The following is a 20,572-nucleotide window of genomic DNA, read 5'->3' on the forward strand; positions in this document are numbered from 1 at the left end:
ATCAATTTATAATAAATTCCCCATATTTGTAAATATCAACGACCCCCTCTCCGACTTTCATTCCAGTTCTGTTGGTATTTCACTTATTATCAAAATTAACCCTCAAGAGATATATATACGTGACACTTAGTTTCACTCAAGTTGCTGACCCTAAGATAAGTTTAAAATCAAGGACTACAAATTAGCCACGTGGCAAGTCAAAATCAATTCTTTTTTGTTTTTCCCTTCAGCCCAGGCCAAGCCAGCCGCCAGTATTGTCTTCTTTTTCCTTTCGACTTCTATCATTTTTTTTTCCCTTTTTTTGAGATGAGTTGTGAGGGCCTCGATTCTGTTTATCAAAAAACGATTTGGATGCAAAAGAATGTATTATTTATCAAAAAATGATTTGGATGCAAAAAACAGTTAGTAAGAATGTATTATTTATCAAGTAAGTGATTGAGTTTCAGTAGTTTAGGGATTTATTGAAAGATTGGATGCAAAAGAGGTGGTGTGTCTTGATTGGTTTCGGGTGTTTGATAATTTAATCGTCGGAATTTAAGGAGTTTTCTGTTTCTGTTAGCAAAAATGAATTGGAGAAGAAAGATGGGTTGCTACGGTGCATCTAGGGTAAAGAATAATGAAATGACCATTAGTTGGTGGTTATGGGCTTTTGAGTGTGGATATGGGCGGGCCTAATGAAATGGGCTCAGGTGTTAGTTATACTTTTAGTTCACGGGTAATTTTGGTATTAGGTGAAATATCAACTGAATTGGGATGGAAATTAGAGACGGGAAAATCGTGATGTTTACAAATGTGGAGAATTTATTATAAAGTGGTGACAAAAGTGGGGGGTTTACCCATTTTTTAAACAGATAATTTATTTTTTCCAATAAAAAACTAGGGGGACAATTTACCCAGTTTTTAAATAGATAATTCTTTTTTTTGAGACCAAACCCCATCGGTTGGAAAATTCCAGTTCGAGGAAAGCAAATTTTATCAATATAAAATTATAAACTGATTTTAATGTCATACCAATGGAATTATGTTTAGAAATTTTACAATCCATATCAAAATTTTGCTAAAGAAATAGCATTCGATACGACAGAATCAAACCATAGTTGGACCATTCGAAAAAAATCTATTCGATTACCGGTTTAGTTTTCAAAACATTAGTGATAACATGTGTGTATTCAAACTCAGTAAAATGCGACTGGACATCCTTTCACATTTATTCTGATTTTTGCACTTGCACTTGATATATCAAAGTGTAGGTGTTTAGCTCAAACAGGAATACCCCAATTGGATCGGTTTAATAAGAGAACTTGCTACGGAGGCTAGGACATTTCCACCACCTTGTTGGTTTGCCTTTCAATTTCCAGCACAAATAGTTCAGTTCTATAACAAAGCAAGGCTTCTTTTTTTCTTTTCTTTTTCTCTCAATTTAATTTGGACTTCTTTTTCATTTCTTTACTTTCCTCTTGCCAATTTTTCCATATGAGAGCTTGCTTTCTCAGCCTGCAAAAGCAATTAGAAAAGAAAAGAAAAATCAGTCGCATGGAAATATCATATATTCTAGTTTTTTCTTGTTGGGACAAATTCTTAATTTTACCTCGTTTTCCCAGTTGCAACGTATTGTCATTATTGCCAATATCAATGTCTGAACTGCAGTCCCACCAATCATCCCAGACCATATACCCTGTGCAAATATATCATCAGTTCAAACATTGAAGTTGGAGGAAAGTGATGAACTGGCGATAGAAAAAGGATAGGAAAGAATATGGATAGAATCGGATTCTAAAGCAGCAGTTACGGCATTTGGCACTTCAAAGTTGCCAGGGGAGATTAGACTGCCATGCGAAGTTGGGAACTAGTAAAAAAGAAATTAGATTATGTATTGGTATGAAGTATGTGGAATGAAGTGAACTTCGCAGCAGACCAAACTGCAAGGCATAGCTTATACCTAGCTCCACAAGAACATGTTGTATTTCTAGAAAAGCCTTGATGGCTCACTAGGTGGGAATCCCAATATGTCATGTATTATATATATTACAGATTTAATTGAGGTTAGTTTGGAAATATAATCTCAATTGAGCCAATTTTTTGTAACGATTTTCATATCAATATATTTGATAACTTAGTTAAAAAATTGGAGGACACGTAGTTAGGTTTGGGCCTGTGCATTCAGGTCTATGGAGCATTGGAGCACGACTTCATGAACACAGAGCCCCAGAGTCCTGAAGTTGATGATGATGTTAAACTACAAAATTAGGCCCATATACATATATTTGAAAATAATTATGGCTCTAGTACCGGACCACTTATAATTATATATATGTTTTTAGGACAAAGTCAACTAGTCAACCTCTTCAATTATGGTTTTAGGACATTTTCAAGCTGACATCATCATATATATTTTTTGTTTAATACCGATTATGACTTTCTTCTCCAACTGGCAAAAAGAAAGGAAAATAAAAAGTCCAACTAGAAATTTGTAATATTTTTGAGATATAGTTATTTCTATATTTAAACTAGTTGATTAGTGATTAGTGATTAGTGATTAGTGATTAGTATTTAAGATATAAGAAAATATCTACTTTCTTCTCCATCTAGCAAAAAAAACTCCAACTAGAAACTTGTAATTTTTTTGAGATCTAGTGTTTTCATATTTGAGCGAACTAATTTGTGTGTTATGATTAGTAATTTAAGATATGATAAAACATCTTATTCTCTTATGACAAACACTCTTCTTCCTTTGCAATTTATTTTTCCATTTTTCAATTCTAGATTATTGCTAATTGAATAATAATTTGGTTGATTTCGACACCGGTTCGACAAGGAATTGAACAACAATTAAATTTCCTCTTCAAATCCTTAAATCTTATGTTAATCAATTGTGTCATTTATCTCGATTTCAATATTGTTGTCATCGATGATATTTTTAAGTTGGAACTTTGGAGTAATAGTCCGATACACATGTACACACCACTATGCATGTGCATATATCATTAAGCATGTGTGCAATAAACATGCAAACACCACTAAGTATGTGTATAACACACATTCAATGCATAAATATACCACACATACACTGATACACATACAATATATAACATATATGCAAACATCATTATGTATGTGTATAACACACATACAAATATTATTATATATGCATGTGTACATGAACAAATCATTATGCATGTATGCAACATACATGCAAACATCATTATGTTTGTGTATAACACGCATGTAAAGTTACATTCTAAATTATTGTATTTATTTTTTGAAAATTTAAAGTACATTATAAATTATTGTTTGTTTTGTTTGAATTTGTAACAATTTGGTTAAATAAAGTAAATTTCTCATGTTAGATTCTGTAATATGAGTGGGCTGGTGTGGTCGTAAGCCTAACTGTAAAATCAGGTGGGGTTTTTCCCCGCAAGTTCGAACCATAGTTCGGAATTCCGACAAATTAAAACCGAAATTCATCAAATTTCGATCTCTATTATATTTGAAATTTCGATTGATTTCAGAATAATTAATATTTCGATTCTATATTTGGAATTTCGGTTTTTTGAAAAACCAAAATATTGGACGGAATTCCGAGGTTTCGTTCAGAATCACGAACACTGGTTCGAACTCCACTCCCATAACCCGAAGCCGTAATTAATCATTGATTCTGTCATATGGGCTCGTTCTCTATGTTAAACCCAAGTTGAAAATGTGGTTTATTTTCTCTTTAGTTGTCACAATCACACAAAATCTCAAAATGGATAACAAACTTTGGAATCAATATTTTTCACAAACCCACAATCCAAGTAAACAGTATAAAGTGTAAACTTTACACCCCATTATAAAAAAACTCTTTCCAATAGGAGGTGTAAACCGTATGTAAGTCTAACCATAAACCGAAATTCGATGTCAAAAAGAAATACATTAAACAATTTAATAGAGGGATGATGGGGAATTCCGTTTTTTTCATCCGGATATCGGAGTTTTGTTTCACTAACTAAAACAATTAATAGAGGGAATGGGGAATTCCTCATCCGGACTTTAAAAACCAACTTTAACCAAGGTTCTAAAGTCACAATTTATAATTTTTAATCTCGAACGACATTTAAAATAGAGTCCCATTTTAAATTAAAGAGGGACGTCACTTTAAGTGTCGTCCGAATTTAAAATCCAACTTTTTTTAGGTTTTTCCATTGAAAATTATAGAGAGTGATTATTTATAGACTATACAATAGTATGCAATTGGAGTTGTAAAATCTTAATGACACCTTATATAAAGCTTATGTGGAAGTGTAATTTTACACCCCATTAGAGATGTCCTAATATAGTGATTAGCCCAACATGACTACCAAGTTTGAACTTTGAACACAGTTTTAAGTTTGAACTACCAGGACCCGTGAATATGATGCGAAGTGCCGAAGCCAAGGTTGTGATGGTGATATACTTACCATGACACCGAAATGAAAGACCATCCCAAAGAGTATACCAACTGGCACCCCAATGACGTAGTAGCACCCTACGTTAATGTAAGCGACGACTGCTTGCCATCCTGATCCAACAGCCACCCCTGAATAAATTGCCCAAAGTTAGGTACGAACTGTAGTGTACTAAAAATCATAAGTGTATCCTATTATTTAACCCATTCGATTTTGCGTCATGGGATATAGATCTAGTATTTTATAGGGCTGGATATTGAGAGTTCGAAACTAACTGCTTACTTAAGCTTCTCCATCTCTCTCTCTCTATCTTTTTTTTTTTCTTTTTTCATAAATTAACATACTGGAGCTTGTTGTAGCTTAATTAACTCGGATATTACCCCTATAAAATTAAACTAACCGAGCTGTTTTGTTCTTGTTAGTGTATGAGTTAGACTGAATAAAAATCGTTTAGAAAATGAGCCTGGCATTTGTTAAGGTCGAATTCTTGCACAAGAACATCGAGATGAGAAGTTACGCCCTTTTGAATCTTCTACATGGATAAGGAGTTAAGGACCAACTACAATGAATTTGTGCGTTTAAAATGTCGTACCAGATGAACCCAATTAAGTACGAATATATAATGTAGCATTATATTAGTTACTCACCAGAGAGAACTGGTTGAACGCTGTTGAGGAGAATAGTTAAAGCTAATAGAATAGACAATTTGTCGACTGCATTAATGACTTCGGTACTTGAGGTGAAGATGAGGGCGAACTTGTCGTGAAGCACAACAATAAAGACACCAAAGAATAGGCCAATGATTAGGGACGAAACCACCGAAACTGTGGTTGCAAATTTAGCTGCTTTTCCATTTCCAGCTCCAAGCTCGTTTGCCACTCTAACTCTGCATCATAATTAATAATAGACCAGACTCAACAATCAACATGTTAGGAGTACTAGGTAATAGAGATTAGTTATCAGTTAATCAGATTAGTTAGTTTAGTATTAAAGCATTTTAGTTTACAGGTTTCAGTTCTCAAACTAGCCATCTGTAATAGATTATGTTTTGTGTATGTAATCTACTATAAAAGCATGTACTGCTGTAACCAGAAACAAGTATTCATAATATAATTTCCTCATTTTCATCATTTTAATTTTTAATGTTGATTATGGTATCGGAGCCGATCAAGGTCAAACGACCAAATCGATTATATTCTTCTTTTTAGATCAATCTCATTTCTTCAAAACATTTCAAATTTCAAATCTATTAATCCTTATTTCAAATTACGGATCCACAACCCATTATAATTTCAGATCTACGACCAATTTCTCGTTACTCAAACTTCTAATTCATCTTCAAGTCATCAATTCGTCAAACATAGCAACTACATCAATTCAGTAGTTGCATGTCGAATTGTTTGTTCGGTTTCTGTATTGAAGACTAAAGGAGTCACATAATTAGGGAGAAGGTTAAATAGTTATGTTATGTTTTGTTTAAATCAAACTAATAATCTTTTCTTGGTTTGAACTATTTTGCAGGCGTGGTAAATTGGTACATGGTACACCGTACACACAATGACACAGTAGGGTTTTTTTTTTTTTTTTTTTTTTTTGTATGTAACAATTAAGGAGGGATTAGAACATCACGAACTTTTTGTTTAATACTTCTAAATAAATAATCTCTTGTCTTTCCTATGTTACAATTTGATTTGATTGAGTCTAACATGGGAGGAGGATAAAACAAACTCACAAAACTATAAACTACAACTTCTCATATCTATTATCTATATACTAAATCAGAGAATTCCAATGGATGATTTTCTCTCTCCTAGGTGGCACTCTAATATGAGAGTTAGTTTTTTTTTCTCTCCTATGTGTCACTCTAATATAAAAATATAGTTTTTTATAATAGCCTACAATCTCATGTACATGAACTTTTGGAGAGTTTGAGTGTATTTCTAATTCCCCATGTACATTAACCTCTTTGGAGAGTTTGAATGTATTTTCAATTCTTATATTTTAGAAGGTAATTTTATATTAGGACATCTCCAATGGGGGGTGTAAACCGTATAGAGTGAAAATTTTACACTCCAAATGTCAAAAAACTATTTCCAATGGAGGTGTTATACCGTAGGTAATAGAGTATTAGTTGATAGAGAGGGTGGGGAATTCCCCCTCTCACTATCAGCTAATAAAAAACTCAGGCGACACTAGAACAGACATCTGAGTAAAAAAAAAAATGGACGTCACTTGGAGTGTCATCTCTATCTATTTCTAAAGTCACAATTTGAAAATTTTAAACTCGGACGACATTTAAAGTGACGTCCCACTTTAATTTAAAGAGGGGCGTCACTTAAAGTGTCATCTGAGTTTAAAATTAAACTTTTTTACACTTCTCCATTGGGAACAATAGAGAGTAGATATTTATGGACTTTACAATAATTTACAATTGGAGTTGTAAAATCCTAATGGCACCTAGGTGCCTATGTGGTGGGTGTAATTTTACCCCCTTCCAATTCTTATATATTTGATCATATCAAATAAAAAAAATTACTAAAAAATAGGTGATTTATAAAAGCTAATTCCCTATTACAAATCATACACTTATAGTGTCTATGATAAAACATCGACTTCTTTCACTAAAGTAGAGACCTCCAATGGAACACTATAATATGATAGTTAGTCTTTTCTCTCTCCTATGTCGCACTCTAATATAAAAGATAGTATTTTCTAATAGTTTACAATCTCATGTACATGAAACATCTTTGGAGAATTTGAATGTATTTCTAATTCTTATATTTGGAGAGTTTGAGTGTATTTCCAATTCTTATATATTTGATCAAATAAAAAAAAAATTGTTAAAAAATAGGTGATTTGTAGAAGGTTCCTATTACGAATCAAACACTTTTAGTATTCCAATTTTTATATATTTGATCAAATAAAAAAAATTGATAAAAAATAAGTGATTTGTAGAAACTATTCCTTATTACAAATTATACACTTTTTAGTGTCTATGATAAAATTAAACACCGACTTAATTCGAATATATCCTTAACGCAGCCTCAAAAACACTTCATATTCTTTAGTTAATAACTTAATATAAGGTGTAAAATCAGCTTCCGATGGTTCCCCACATTCTTTAAGGACTATGTAAGATATACCGAATTAGAACACTCAAAATGTTATTCGCATAATCGTTTCATATACCTGGAATTTGCATTTGTTGTTGGTTATTAACTTCTTAAGAAGTAGACTAATATACTTTCCGAGTAAGTGCCCGAATACCCATCACATACTCTCACATTTTTAACATATGCAATTTTTTTATTTTTTCATTTTTCTTTCTTGAATCTTATTTTGATTTTCAAACACATGCAGACTACAATATGATAATACATATTGAAAGTCTAAATCTGTAAAAAGAACACCAGCTTATTATGAGCTTTTATTTGCACATTTGGTTTATGCTTCTAAGTAGGTGGAACGCATTTTCTTAAAAGAGAATCTTTTTTATATTCATCAATTCAGAACATGTTCATGTGATAAATCTTTTCAAGTGGGAGTAGTGTATTCTTTGAGGATATGGAAACAATCAATATGTTTTAATGATTTGATAGATATTTTAGTTATTTGTACACATTAGTACGTAAGCCGAGCGGTGATAATTTACCGCTAAATCACTATAAATCTAAGAAAACTATTATACAAGCTAGATCGAGTTTAAGATAATTCCATTTGAAAATTACGGATTAATATCCTAAACCACAAAGTGAAGAGGCTATCTCAATTTGATCCCTTAGTTTCTAAGTACTTATGCACCACAATCGCTGCTCATTAACGTATTTCAATTTATTTTCAATAAAAATATATTTTGATTCGAAAATTTACCGCTAAATCACTATAAATCAAATAAAACTATTATACAAGCTAGATCGAGTTTAAGATAATTCCATTTGAAAATTATAGATTAATATCCTAAACCACAAAGTGAAGATGTTATCTCAATTTGATCCCTTAGTTTCCAAGTACTTATGCACCATAATGGCTGCTTATTAACGTGTTTCGGTTGATTTTCAATAAAAATATATTCTGATTCGAAAATTTGTGTCAGACATTTTGTAAAGTCTTTTCAGCACACAAAATATTTAATAGATCACGGGCATATGCCCGAGTCCAAAATCTAGTATAGACTATAGAGAAGGCCCTTGTTGTAAATTTTAATGTTTTTTTGCAGAAATACGATTGTATTGTGATATATTTATTTATGTATACACCTTTACTACCTTAAAAATCTCACGCCACCTACTGTGATACAACAATATTTTAATACTTTTTTTATTTGTGACTCTTTCATCTTTCTTTTTTACGGTTTTGTCCCTACACTATATGTTTGAATTTCCAACTAACCATCTAATGACACTAAAAACTGTTATAGATAGGGTCAAATTAGTCATTATATATCTCTATTATTTTATTTGAATCTTTTTGTCTCTTATGGACCCATTAACTTTTTTTTTTTTTTTCTTTTCTTTTGTCGACCCATAGAAAATTAGCAAACTCAAACACTTTTTATTTTGGATTCTGCTACGGGTACATCTGATTTTGTGTTGGACAGACTCCAAAAAAAAATATTACAAATTTGCCATTATCCTAAAAAATATGTTTTGTGTTGGACACTCTCCAATTACATCAAGTTAACCCATTGCAACCTTCTACTGCCTTTACTATCTTCCTCATCATCATCATACACCCTCTAAAACTCAACTCTCTTTCCTTCTATTTCTCAAAACTCAACCCATTTACTCACTACTTCTCCCAACCCTCAAAAATTAAAATTTGTCCACCACTTAATATAATGATGAAGAATATTTTGAAATAATTTTATTGCAAAAAATAATAATAATAATAATAGTTGGTTAAAGTAATGAAATTAGGGAATCAAGTTTTGTTTGTATTTTTCCATTAATGAAATTGTGTTTTTTTTTTAAGTTGTATGTGTTTTTGTTTGACCTTAGGTGACCCACTCAAGTCTTCTGGGCTATAAACATGCGACCTACTCAAGTCGGTTGGAACTTGGAAGTAGTTGGTGCATCTCAGCTAGGTCCAGCACAATCGCCATTGATTGTACACCTTACTGGAAAAGTCTTGAGTCAACCCACTCAAGTCGTACATGCTGAAATCATCTTTATCAATTTCATTCATCTTAAAAACACCCCAAACATAATCAAGAATAGAAAGTTAAAATAAAGATTTGTAATAATATTCTTTTTGATAAGTTTTCAAATCAATCAAAGATAGTGAAAAATAAAGTAAAGGAAGAGTGAATATAGATGCAAATTGCAATTGGCATTTTCTGGTTGAAATCTCAACATCTCTTGGTTAATACTTAATATAGATGTCATTTTGGGTGGGTGCTTGAACTGCTGAAGGAGACGATCAGAATCTGTAACCAGTTTTTTCGGTTTCTTTTTTGTTTGGGCAATTAGGAGGGGGTGGTATTAGATTTTTTTATGTTGTGCCCAACATAATTCTAGACTCCACATTAGGTTGGAGTCTGCCCAACACAATTTGGGTTTTGTCAATAACAAGACTCTTTATTTTTTGAACATTTTTTACTCAAGAGACCCACAATTGGGGGTGTTTATAAGAAAACATGTACACCATACTAGTTGACATAATTTTCCATGTAGTCATGGACTCATAGTCTAAAAGGTACTCTGGCATGTGTAGCTTTCACTGGATTGTCAAAGTGTAAATGATGCAACTCCTTGAAAACTCCTTGGTATATCTTTATCGAAAAAAATGGTACTTGGCATATAGTCTCATAGATGTTTGTGATATATTTGATATCCCGGCCTTGTATGGTGATAGTGCGCACTACCGTCCATTGTCCGTACATTACATGTGATATTGGAGAAAAGTTTCGGTCCTCAGCGCTTAGGACCAAAGTGCATCCAAAGCAGTTCTGAACCACAATTTTTTTTTTCCACATCAGCAACTTCACAAAAAAGTCTTTAGCAAATTAAAAAACCAAAAAACTGAAATGTGGTTCGAAGCCGCTTTGGATGCACTTCGGTCCTAAGTGCTGAGGACCGAAGTCTTTTCCGTGATATTGTATCAGAATAAATTTCTTGTTTAGTCATTATGGAAGGTCTTATGGCATTGTTTAGTTGCGTAACAAATATGAAGAGAAAATGACAAAAAATACATGAACTTTGCACTGGTTTCCAAAAATAGATAATGTATTTTTTTTATTCAAAATACCAATATACTTTCAAAAAGTATCAATTTAGATGTTCTGTCCAATTAATCAAATGGCTTAGCTTGTTGACGAAAAATTTAGTATGTAGGCATATGGGTCTAATAGTGCATTTATCTTTTTTTTTTATTCAAAATACCAATATACTTTCAAAAAGTATCAATTTAGATGTTATGTCCAATTAATCAAATGGTTTAGCTTGCTGACGAAAAATTTAGTATGTGGGCATATGGGTCTAATAGTGCATTGTCATGTGTCCCTCCCTACATATTAACCACAGTTATCTATAATTAGTGAGAGATTTACCTATAATAGGAAAGTAAATAAGGCGAGTTTTAATTCCAAGATTTTAGGGATATTGAAATGAAAATTGAAATAAAAACAAGTGTTGAGTAGTTCTACTCAAACTCCCTCAATAACTCCCTTGGGACTCCATTTCCTACGTGGCATCAAAATCTCATTCTCTTTCCAAAATTCAAAAAACAAATATAGAAATAAATTAATAACAAATAACATGCCGACCTAATTAAATAACTAAAACTAAAATAACAAATAAATAAATAAAAAAACAAAAAACATACCTATATTTCCACAAACAAATCAACCAAAAAAAAAAAAATAAAGAAAAATGAACCTTAACTCCCAAAAAATGATGAATTGGGTGCACTTGTGGAACAAATTATCATATTTTTTTTTACATAATCATCCAAACATTTGTTTAAGTCAATAGATAGATAATCATATGTTTTTTTTTTTCTCCATTCAAAATTAATGTAAACTAAAATGATTAAAAAAACTGAAATTTTGTGACAATAAAGAAAGTGAGGGGATTGAGATTTGAGAATGACAAAGGTGAATTTTTTGGGAGCCCAACTCTTTTTTAGGGGTACTGGGTTTATTATTATTACTATTTTTTTTTTAAACTTTTCTTTATCTTCTTTCTTTTTTTGTTTAATTTGTTTGTGGAAATATAGGCAAGATTTTTGTTATTTATTTGTTACTATTTTTGGTGTTAGTTATTTAATTGGGTAAATTATTAGTTATTTTTTTGTTTATATTTTTTTGTTTTTTTATTATTGAAAAGAGAAATATAATTTGGATGCCATGTAAGATATGAAGTCCCTGTCTAAATAGATTTTTTGTAAAAACAAATGGGAAAACAATAGTTCTACTAAGACTCCCTCTATAACTCCCTTGGGACTCCATTTCCTACGTGACATCAAATCCTATTATCTCTTTTCAAAATTCAAAAAGCAAACATAGAAACAAACAAATTAATTATAAATAACTTATGTAATTAAATAACTAATACAAAAAATAGTAACAAAAAAAAAACTTGCCTATATTTCCACAAACAAATCAAACAAATAAATTAAAAAAAAAAAAAAGAAAGAATAAACCTTAACACAAAAAAAAAAAAAATTGAATTGAGTGCCTAAGTGTGAAACAAATCATCATATTTTTTAACATTTATATATACAACCATACATATGAACCATTTGTTCAAGTCAATAGATAGAAAACCATTCTAAATTAATATAAACTAAAGCAAAGTGATAAAAAGTGGAATTTTGTGAGAGAAAAAAAGAGAGGATTGAGAATGAGGAATATGAATTTTTTGGGGCACCTAACTTTTTTTTGGACTTTGTGTGTGTGTGTGTGTGTGTGTGTGTGTTTTTTTGTGAAAATATAATTAAATTTTTTGTTATTTATTTGTTACTATTTTGGGTTTTAGTTATTAATTGGGTAAGTTATTAGTTGTTTATTTGTTTATATTTTTTATTTTTTATTTTTGAAAAAGAAATATAATTTGGATGTCATGTAAGATATGGAGTCTCTATGGAGTTATTAAGGGAGTCTAAATAGATTTTTTGAACCAAAACATATCATTACGTGAGATTTTTCTCCTTTTTTTACTCTCCATCTTCTGACTCCTATTTTCCTCCTCCTTTTATTATTTGTTTTCCGCCTCAACAAATTCTAGTCACTTATAAAAAAAATTGTATATACTAAACACTTCAAACAGAGAAGAAAAATCACATTCATAACAAAAAGAAGACAACTTCAATTAAAAGCGAACTCACATTAAAAGGTTTATTTATGAAAAAGAAAGCGATGGAGAAGGAGGGAAAATAAGAGCGCCAAAACTAAAATCTTGAAATTAAAACTCGCCTTATTTACTTTCCCATTATAACTAAATCTCTCACTAACTATGGCTAATTATAGTTAATAAATATGCTTGAGCACATGGCAATACCACATGCCCACACGCAAACTAAAATTTTCGGCTCACTGACATGTATCGTTATAGAAAACCCCCAAATTAGTTTTGCTTATGGGACAGCTAATTCTAATTTTTCTGAATGACAACGCATCTCATTATTCCAATATTTGACTAAACAAAATATCGGTTTCGATTTAGATTTTGATATTTGACTAAACTAATATGATCATTTCTCTAATTAAAACATACAGCAAACTCAAGTTTCCCTCATTTTATTTTATTTTATTTCATGAGAATCCTAGATTGGAGAGTGAGATATTCCCAATTAGAGAGAATAATTCCCAATTTTCGAAATGATAGTCAATTGGATGTGAAGCTGACGAGAGGGAATCTGCAATTTCGCAATTTTGAAGTTGCACACACAATTACAACGAAAAGTATGTATGTTTTATTGAGAGGAATGTCTCGGGTTTTTGTGTTTATTAAACTAAGGGTTTTTTTTAAAATGGAGTCACAATCATAAAACATAAAGTTCATAGTCTCCACCCAACAATGATCTTGACTGGTTTATCATTTTTCTGCCCAAGGTGGTAATAACCGTAATATGCGGTAAAAAATGGCGCTTACTATACTTACTTCATACAGCATCTAATATTCATGTACCCCTTTTGTTCATTTTGAAAAAAGATTTGAAACATAAAGTTCTACGTGGAAAATTAGATTTAACAGTTACCACAAAAGCAAATTAGATTTGGGGAAAAATTTAACGGCAGATCCATAATACATTAATACCACACAAAGTATGCTAATCTTTTGTTGTCTATAAACTCATTCTCTAACTGTAATTTATTCATTCTTTAATAGAATTCAGGTAACCATATTTTGTTGTGAAATGGAATGATTGGCTTATTGCCTTATTGGAATGATTGAAACCGACGCTTAAAACGGAATGACTGAAATTAGAATGATTGACACAACCACAGTCGTGGGAAATGAAATAAAAGTTAGAGGAGGCGTACCCAGTGCCAGCAAAGAAGGCAAGAGGAATCATCATTTCCCATCCATTGATGCTTTGGCTGTAAAATTAATCAGGAATTCATGACACACAAACATAACAACAAGAACTTGTGCCTTGGGACAAAATATATATAGTATCAATATAAAATAGCAACAGAAAAGATTTCAAAGTTAAGCAAGTGGGGATGGTTATATGAACTCCACTAAAACGAACTCCACCACTAAAAAATAATGAATTAGAAACATATTTTTAGTGGAGATGTGTTCTCTACACAATAGAAGTCGTCCTCACAAAAATCAACTCATCTGAAGATGTACAACCTTGTCAAAAATCGTTTGGAATGTTATGAAATTATTCGACAATCCCGATTATTCTAATTTCGATACAACTTTCGACAATGTTAAACAAACTCAATTGAGCTGAATTTTTGTGGAGGTGTTATTTATTATAAGATGTATACTTCCACTAAAAATCAACTCTCAATTCCTCTTATAAGTCCGCTTTTCAGGATGGAATAATTTTGGAGTCACTTAAGTTCGTTGGAGTTCATATAATCATATCCCCCAAGTACAATAATCAAAAAGCAACGTTGTCCTATACCAGACAGAGAGAGCATCCACTGCAATCTTGGCGTTGTTTAGATTACCAGTCATTAGGATCAGTATTCTGTAGTACCAGTTCTCCAAGCTGTACAATATATCCACCAACCAACTGTTAGGGGAGCAACATTGTAAATGATAATACAGAGGAATGTTAACTTAAGTAGGGAATTTAACCAGGAAACCCATTAAGACATCATTAGCAATCAAACAACAATCGTACCATGTTGACGATCAAAATGTTGAGACTAGAAATGGACAATGAACTTTTACATCCTGCTAAAAAAAACACTGTAATATCTGGCTTTTCTCCTTGTGTTTTGATTGTTTTCTGTAGGGGATAATGGAGTGAATTTGAATATGGTCATTTCCCTCACTCAAATATTCAATTCAATTTTTTCAGAGCAAATTATGTGTAAAAGCAATGTAAGTTTGATTACTTAAGTAACCTTTTCATTTGACCCTGAGGTTGGTAATTCTTGAATCTGTTGCCTTAGGCATTTGTAAGGGGATAGTTTTACCCAAAACACCAAATATGGACATTTTGATCCAATAGTCACCAAATATGGTCATTGGTATTTTATTTATATCAAAGGTGTTTAAAAATATTCAATGTTCAATTTTTTAAAACGCATTTGAGAAAATTAGAGTCCAAAAAAAAAAAAACTTTTTTATTTTTTTCCCCCCTGAAATTTGTCAAAAAAAAAAGTTTGATTACATTAAGAGTCATAAAAAAAAAAACTTTTTTTTTTAAAAATTTGGCGGTTGGAATCCAAAAAAAAAAAACCCTGAGGTCCTAATTTTTTTTTTTTTATTTATTTTTTTTTTTTCTCACTGTGGGAAAAATGGAGAGTCCAAAAAAAATTTTATGCCTTGTGAAAATAACTTTTAGGTTGGAAAAAGTAGGTGATAAAACCATTGCAAATGCTCTTAGTAAGGCAAACGCATCTAAACTGCATATTTAGTTCCCTACATGTAATTCCAAAATTTATACTTAAATAAATATAATATGCATGTGAATGGAAAATAAATAAAAGGAATGCACATATATGTATTGCAGTCTGCACAACATGCTTTATTAAAAAAAAAATGATATTGCAGTCTGCACAACATGCTTTATCAAAAAAGAAAAAGGTGTACGCTACACAACATGGCAGACAGAAGATAAAAAGCTTTCCACATGTTGGAACAGTTAGATGAGCAGAGGAACACTACATTTAATCTATTCAAGACTGGAAATGGTATGGTTTTGGGTAGATTCTCACTTCAAACTCTTTATCGTATATATTATTCAGGTCCGGATATTTATATCCATTAAAAAAATACAAAAAAATATATTATTTTAATAATTTTCATATATAAATTAATTTTTAAACTTTAAAATATGAATTTTGTTACATTATTGGTTTTTGGATATTCAGGTCGGATTCTAGTCACAAACATATAGAAACCATGTCCAGTAAAATGGATTTGGATATGGTTGGATTCGGGTTGAAACTCGTACCATTTCCAATTAGGGTGATAATTTGCATGTTCAACCAATTGCGAGCCGGCCCTCAAAATTGCATGTTCAAACCCTCAAAAGTTGGCCCTAGAGATTTGAAGGGCAGGCCAACTCGGCCTTCATGCCTATAAGGAAAGAGTTAGGGCCTAGATTCTGAAACATAAGTTCGGCCCTCATTAAGCCCTCACCAACCCTCATTTGGCCCTCATGCATTTTTTTTGTTATTTTACATTACATTTATGTATTATACTTTAATTATCTAAGTTGTATAAAAAAAAAAATCATTGAATTACTTTTCAATAGGGGATAGATTAGAACATAATATATACGTTTTTTGTAATTAATTGAATGATAGATATATGAGTCATACATAAAAGTAAATCCAATGTAACAACATAGTTAATAACAACCTAGTTAAATATGAAAAATGTAGATGTTTTAAGAGTATCATCTCTATCTCTCTTTTTCTAAAAGAATAAAAATTAGTTTTGTATACTTAAATTGATATACATAATCAAAATATAATAAAAACAAATAAAAAATAACCAAAAATATTAAATAAACTAGTAAAGTATAATTTGATCCGGCCCACATTTGGCTCTAAAAAATGAGGGTTGAGAGACGGGTTGAGGGCTTGAGTTTTCATATCATAACCCTATTTGACCCGACCCTCAATACATGAGGGCTTTTATGGTTTGAGGGCTGGGCTAGTCTATCCACTTTTAACAACCCCTATTCCCAACCCTATTTCAAGGTGAGTTTGGAAACCAGTGTTCACGATTCATAGTGGAATATCAGCTTTTCAAAAAAACAATATAGAGTTGAAATATTGATGATTCTGAAATTAATTGAAATAAAAATATGACCTAAGTTGAAATATTGTGAATTTTGGTTTTCCAGATTTCTGGAATTTTGATAATTCAAAATCCCAAACTATGGTAGGAACACAGTAAGCATCAGCATTATTTTACCTGGCATTCATTTCAATTAGGATTAACATTATACAACCATGAATAGGGTTAGTTCATGAACATCTGATGGTTCCGTCCTCGGTCCTCCTCTTGTACTGTTTGCCCTTTATTACATCTATGTGGCAGTTTTGTGCTATTTACTATCGCATAAAAAGTAAACTAAACATCAATTCAAGTAACAATCGTTGTAAATTATTAAGATTCTTTGCTACTTAACATGCATGTTATGTGACCATCTGTACAGATCTTGATGGAAAGCGAAAAAAAATCCATTAAGGAGGAAAAGAGGCCATACCATAGCATGACTCCAGAAGCTGCAGAAAGTTTGAGAAACTCCCCAAGACCAGAAAAGGCTTGAGAAGAGAACCCAGTCCAGGATAAAGGACATCCACCACAAACAGTGTAGGCAAACATTCCGAAAACTAAAACCCACCACGAAAAGTTCAATGTAATAGCCGTACCAATGATACCATATTGAAGTTTATAAACAAACAACCAGGTGACAAAAACATGAACAATGAAGCTTATCAAAGACACCCATGCTATAATCCCTGTCTTAAGTTGGCTCTGAAGAAATCTTTGCAAAGGGAACTGAAAAGCAAATGAGAAATGAAGTGGTATCATCCACATAGCCACTATTCCTGATTGCTCAGCAACATCATCTGGTTGTCCCAAAAACTTCAAAACTGGAGTAGCAAATATGTACATCGGAAGAAGCAGAACAGAACACAGAAACAGAACAATCCATGAACGTTGCATGTAAACTCCCAACATGCTGTACTTCTTTGCACCAAAAGCTTGTCCACATAATGTTTCTAATGCACTAGCCATCCCTAACTAAAACACCAAATATAGAAAGTAGAAAACATCAAAAACCCAATCTCAAAATCATTTTTTTCAAGTGGAAAAAAGAACAAGATCGAAAACTCACCAAGAGACCAAAGTTGAAACCAACAATAACGGTATTGGCAATGGAAATAGAAGCAAGTTCAAGATCACCCAAGTGACCAGCAAAGGCTTGTGTGATAACATTCATGGAATAAATAGCAACACGGCTAAATATAGCAGGACCAACTATGTGCCATAGTTTCTTTGATTCAATCCACACCCTTGGTATTAAATTTTGATAATCATCATCAGTTTCTTTGATTGCAAGGGGCAATGATGAATTTTGTAACAAGGGAATTGTTTCTTCTACTTTTCCATCGTTCTCCATATTTTTGGTCTCTCTCTCTTTGTTGGTTTTTTATGAAGAGAAAGGAATAGCGATCGATTTGAATTTAATGATGATAGATATGATGAGGTCTAAGGTGTGAAGAAATAAATAGGTGGCACATGTGGTTATATGGTAATGCTTTTGAAGAAACTATATTCTCTAAATGAGCGAGCCACGGCACAAGACTACAAGTGAATCTGTATGAGAGGTGATGTATACTTACAGAATACCGAAACTTTATGTCATTGTTTTAGAAACTTGTAGTAACTGTAACTCAGCTACTTTACTAAAAAAAACTGTAACTCAGCTAGAAGGTGCAACTCAGTGTAGTACCGACTTGGGCTCATGGACAAGAATTTCTGAAGTTTTAGAGAAAAATTATAAAATTCTTAGAAGCTTCAAAACCGATAGTTTTCCTATAATTTTGATAATTATTGGAAGTTTTGACAGCGAAATCCTGTGTCTGAATAGACTGAATGTAATGTTGTTTAGGTGTGGAATCTCTTATCTCTGGACAGCCAAAGTTTTCGTCTCTGGGAATTAATTCTTGTCTATGTTCAGAGTCTCAGCCTAGGTAGTTCCAAAGACATCAATCCCCGATATCCCATGTATTTTTAGTAAGGAACTCCTTACTAAAATCGAAGAACTAAAATCGAATAATTGAATATTTAGAGCACAATGTACGCAGCGATCCGGGAACAAACTTGTGAAGAAGGGATGTAAAAGAGCTGCGGTTTGCATCTTTTTTTTTTTGGAAATATATAGTTTTATTATTTTATTGCTGCACTAAATGTGGAGTGTTAATTCCCCAGCCGTCGTTATATACAGTACTACCAAGGAAATCAGGTAGGACAAACCACAATTCAAAGGATGACCGATGAGAAAATGGAGCATTCTTGACACATGAGAATCCCGTAATGCTTGAGAGGAGTTGGTTGCAAGGTTGGACGCCATTTGAGCGGTGTAATTAGCCAACCAAGGGTAATATATCACCCATGATCCATAACATATTGATTACTTTTTTAACCACCTTAGGTATATGCGAACTATTAAAATATCTCACAGATTAAGATATGTTTAAGATATTTTGAGAAATATGAGTATTAGTAATATTTACTGTATGTGGTTTAGTCCCACATTGAGTAGATAGTAGGTGTTATCTCTTTATAGAAGGAGAGTGAGTCCCAATGTAGTTGTATCTAAATATAATAATATTTCTACTTTATAGATTTTTACATGGTATCAGAGCTTTAGGGTTCAGACCTAAGACTTCATGTTGTCTAGTCACTAATTGTCAGATTCAGCAATGTCAGTATTCTCTACTCTCAACCACTCGTGGCAGACCACGTGTCCAGACTACAAGCAGGTCGTCCAAACGATATAGGAAACGTAACCGCGGCAAGCTAGTCAACAACATTATTAATGACAGATTGTTACTTCGTAACGGAAGGAGTAAAAGCAATCATCAAGACAGCGCAAAAGGGGGATCTATGCCTATAAAATGAGGCATCTTCTCCATTCTCAGGGGGGGAGGCTCACATTCTCTCCATCTCCAACTCAATCACTCAAGATGAACTACGTCTGACTTGATTCCAGTTCATCAGAGAACTGGATACGTAAGCAACTTAGATGACCGATGGAGTTCAGTCAAACATCTTATACAAACCTTATTTTCCGAGATTGTAAGGTCGTGACTAAAATGTACCTCTACAAACAACTAATTATTGGCCGGATCTCGACGAATAATTTTATCTTTCAAGTTTACTTTTTTATAGTACTGTTCACCGATTACTGTTCACCATGAGTATATTCACGACACTATTCATCGAATTAATGTTCACGGGTATTGTTTATCGGGTTATTGTTCACCGAGTTACTATTCACCGCGATCTAGTGGAATTATCGTTTGTTCTATTTCTTTGGTTTTGTTGGTGAGCTCTCAATCTCTTGGCTGCCTTGATTTGTTTTTGGTTAAGATATGGGTCAAAGTTTTTTGTCTTCTCGACTTGTACGAGTTTGTGGGACTCGATCTCTAATTATTGGTTGGTTGATAAACACTTTCGTTTGTAAGGGTTTGACTCTCTTTTATGGTTCAGTTTGTAAGGGTTTGACTCTCTTTTATGGCGTGGTGCCGAGTTCTCTGGTGTTTCACAGGCTTTTTTGTTTAAGCCTTCTTATTGAGGAGTTTATCGTATGTTGCTGTCATTGATGGTTCAACTTTTCAAAGTTTGATTCATTTTTATGCCGCAGAGGTGCCAAGTACTCAGGTGTTTCACACATATACTTTTACCATCTCTCCTTGTGGTAATTCGTTATTTTTTATGTTGACATTATTTGTTGTGACAAGATGTTTAGATAGAGTTACTTGTGTTATG

General features: G+C 32.4%; 1 protein-coding gene across 1 annotated transcript; it reads right to left on the reverse strand.

Annotated features, from left to right (window-relative positions):
* Window positions 1–996: 996 nt before the first annotated feature.
* LOC147502021 (protein DETOXIFICATION 27-like) lies at window positions 997–18,400 on the reverse strand. Its single transcript, XM_086606986.1, has 8 exons — window positions 17,913–18,400; window positions 17,277–17,818; window positions 14,508–14,594; window positions 13,909–13,965; window positions 5,072–5,310; window positions 4,437–4,555; window positions 1,589–1,675; window positions 997–1,494 (listed from the first exon to the last, which is right to left on the reverse strand). The coding sequence occupies exons 1-8, from the start codon at window positions 18,195–18,197 to the stop codon at window positions 1,447–1,449; spliced, it is 1,464 nt and encodes a 487-aa protein (XP_086463112.1). The 5' UTR covers window positions 18,198–18,400; the 3' UTR covers window positions 997–1,446.
* Between the last annotated feature and the right edge of the window lie 2,172 nt (window positions 18,401–20,572).

The sequence above is a fragment of the Coptis chinensis genome, chromosome 4 (assembly GCF_015680905.1).
Source record: "Coptis chinensis isolate HL-2020 chromosome 4, ASM1568090v1, whole genome shotgun sequence".
In the NCBI taxonomy this organism is placed as follows: Eukaryota; Viridiplantae; Streptophyta; class Magnoliopsida; order Ranunculales; family Ranunculaceae; genus Coptis; species Coptis chinensis.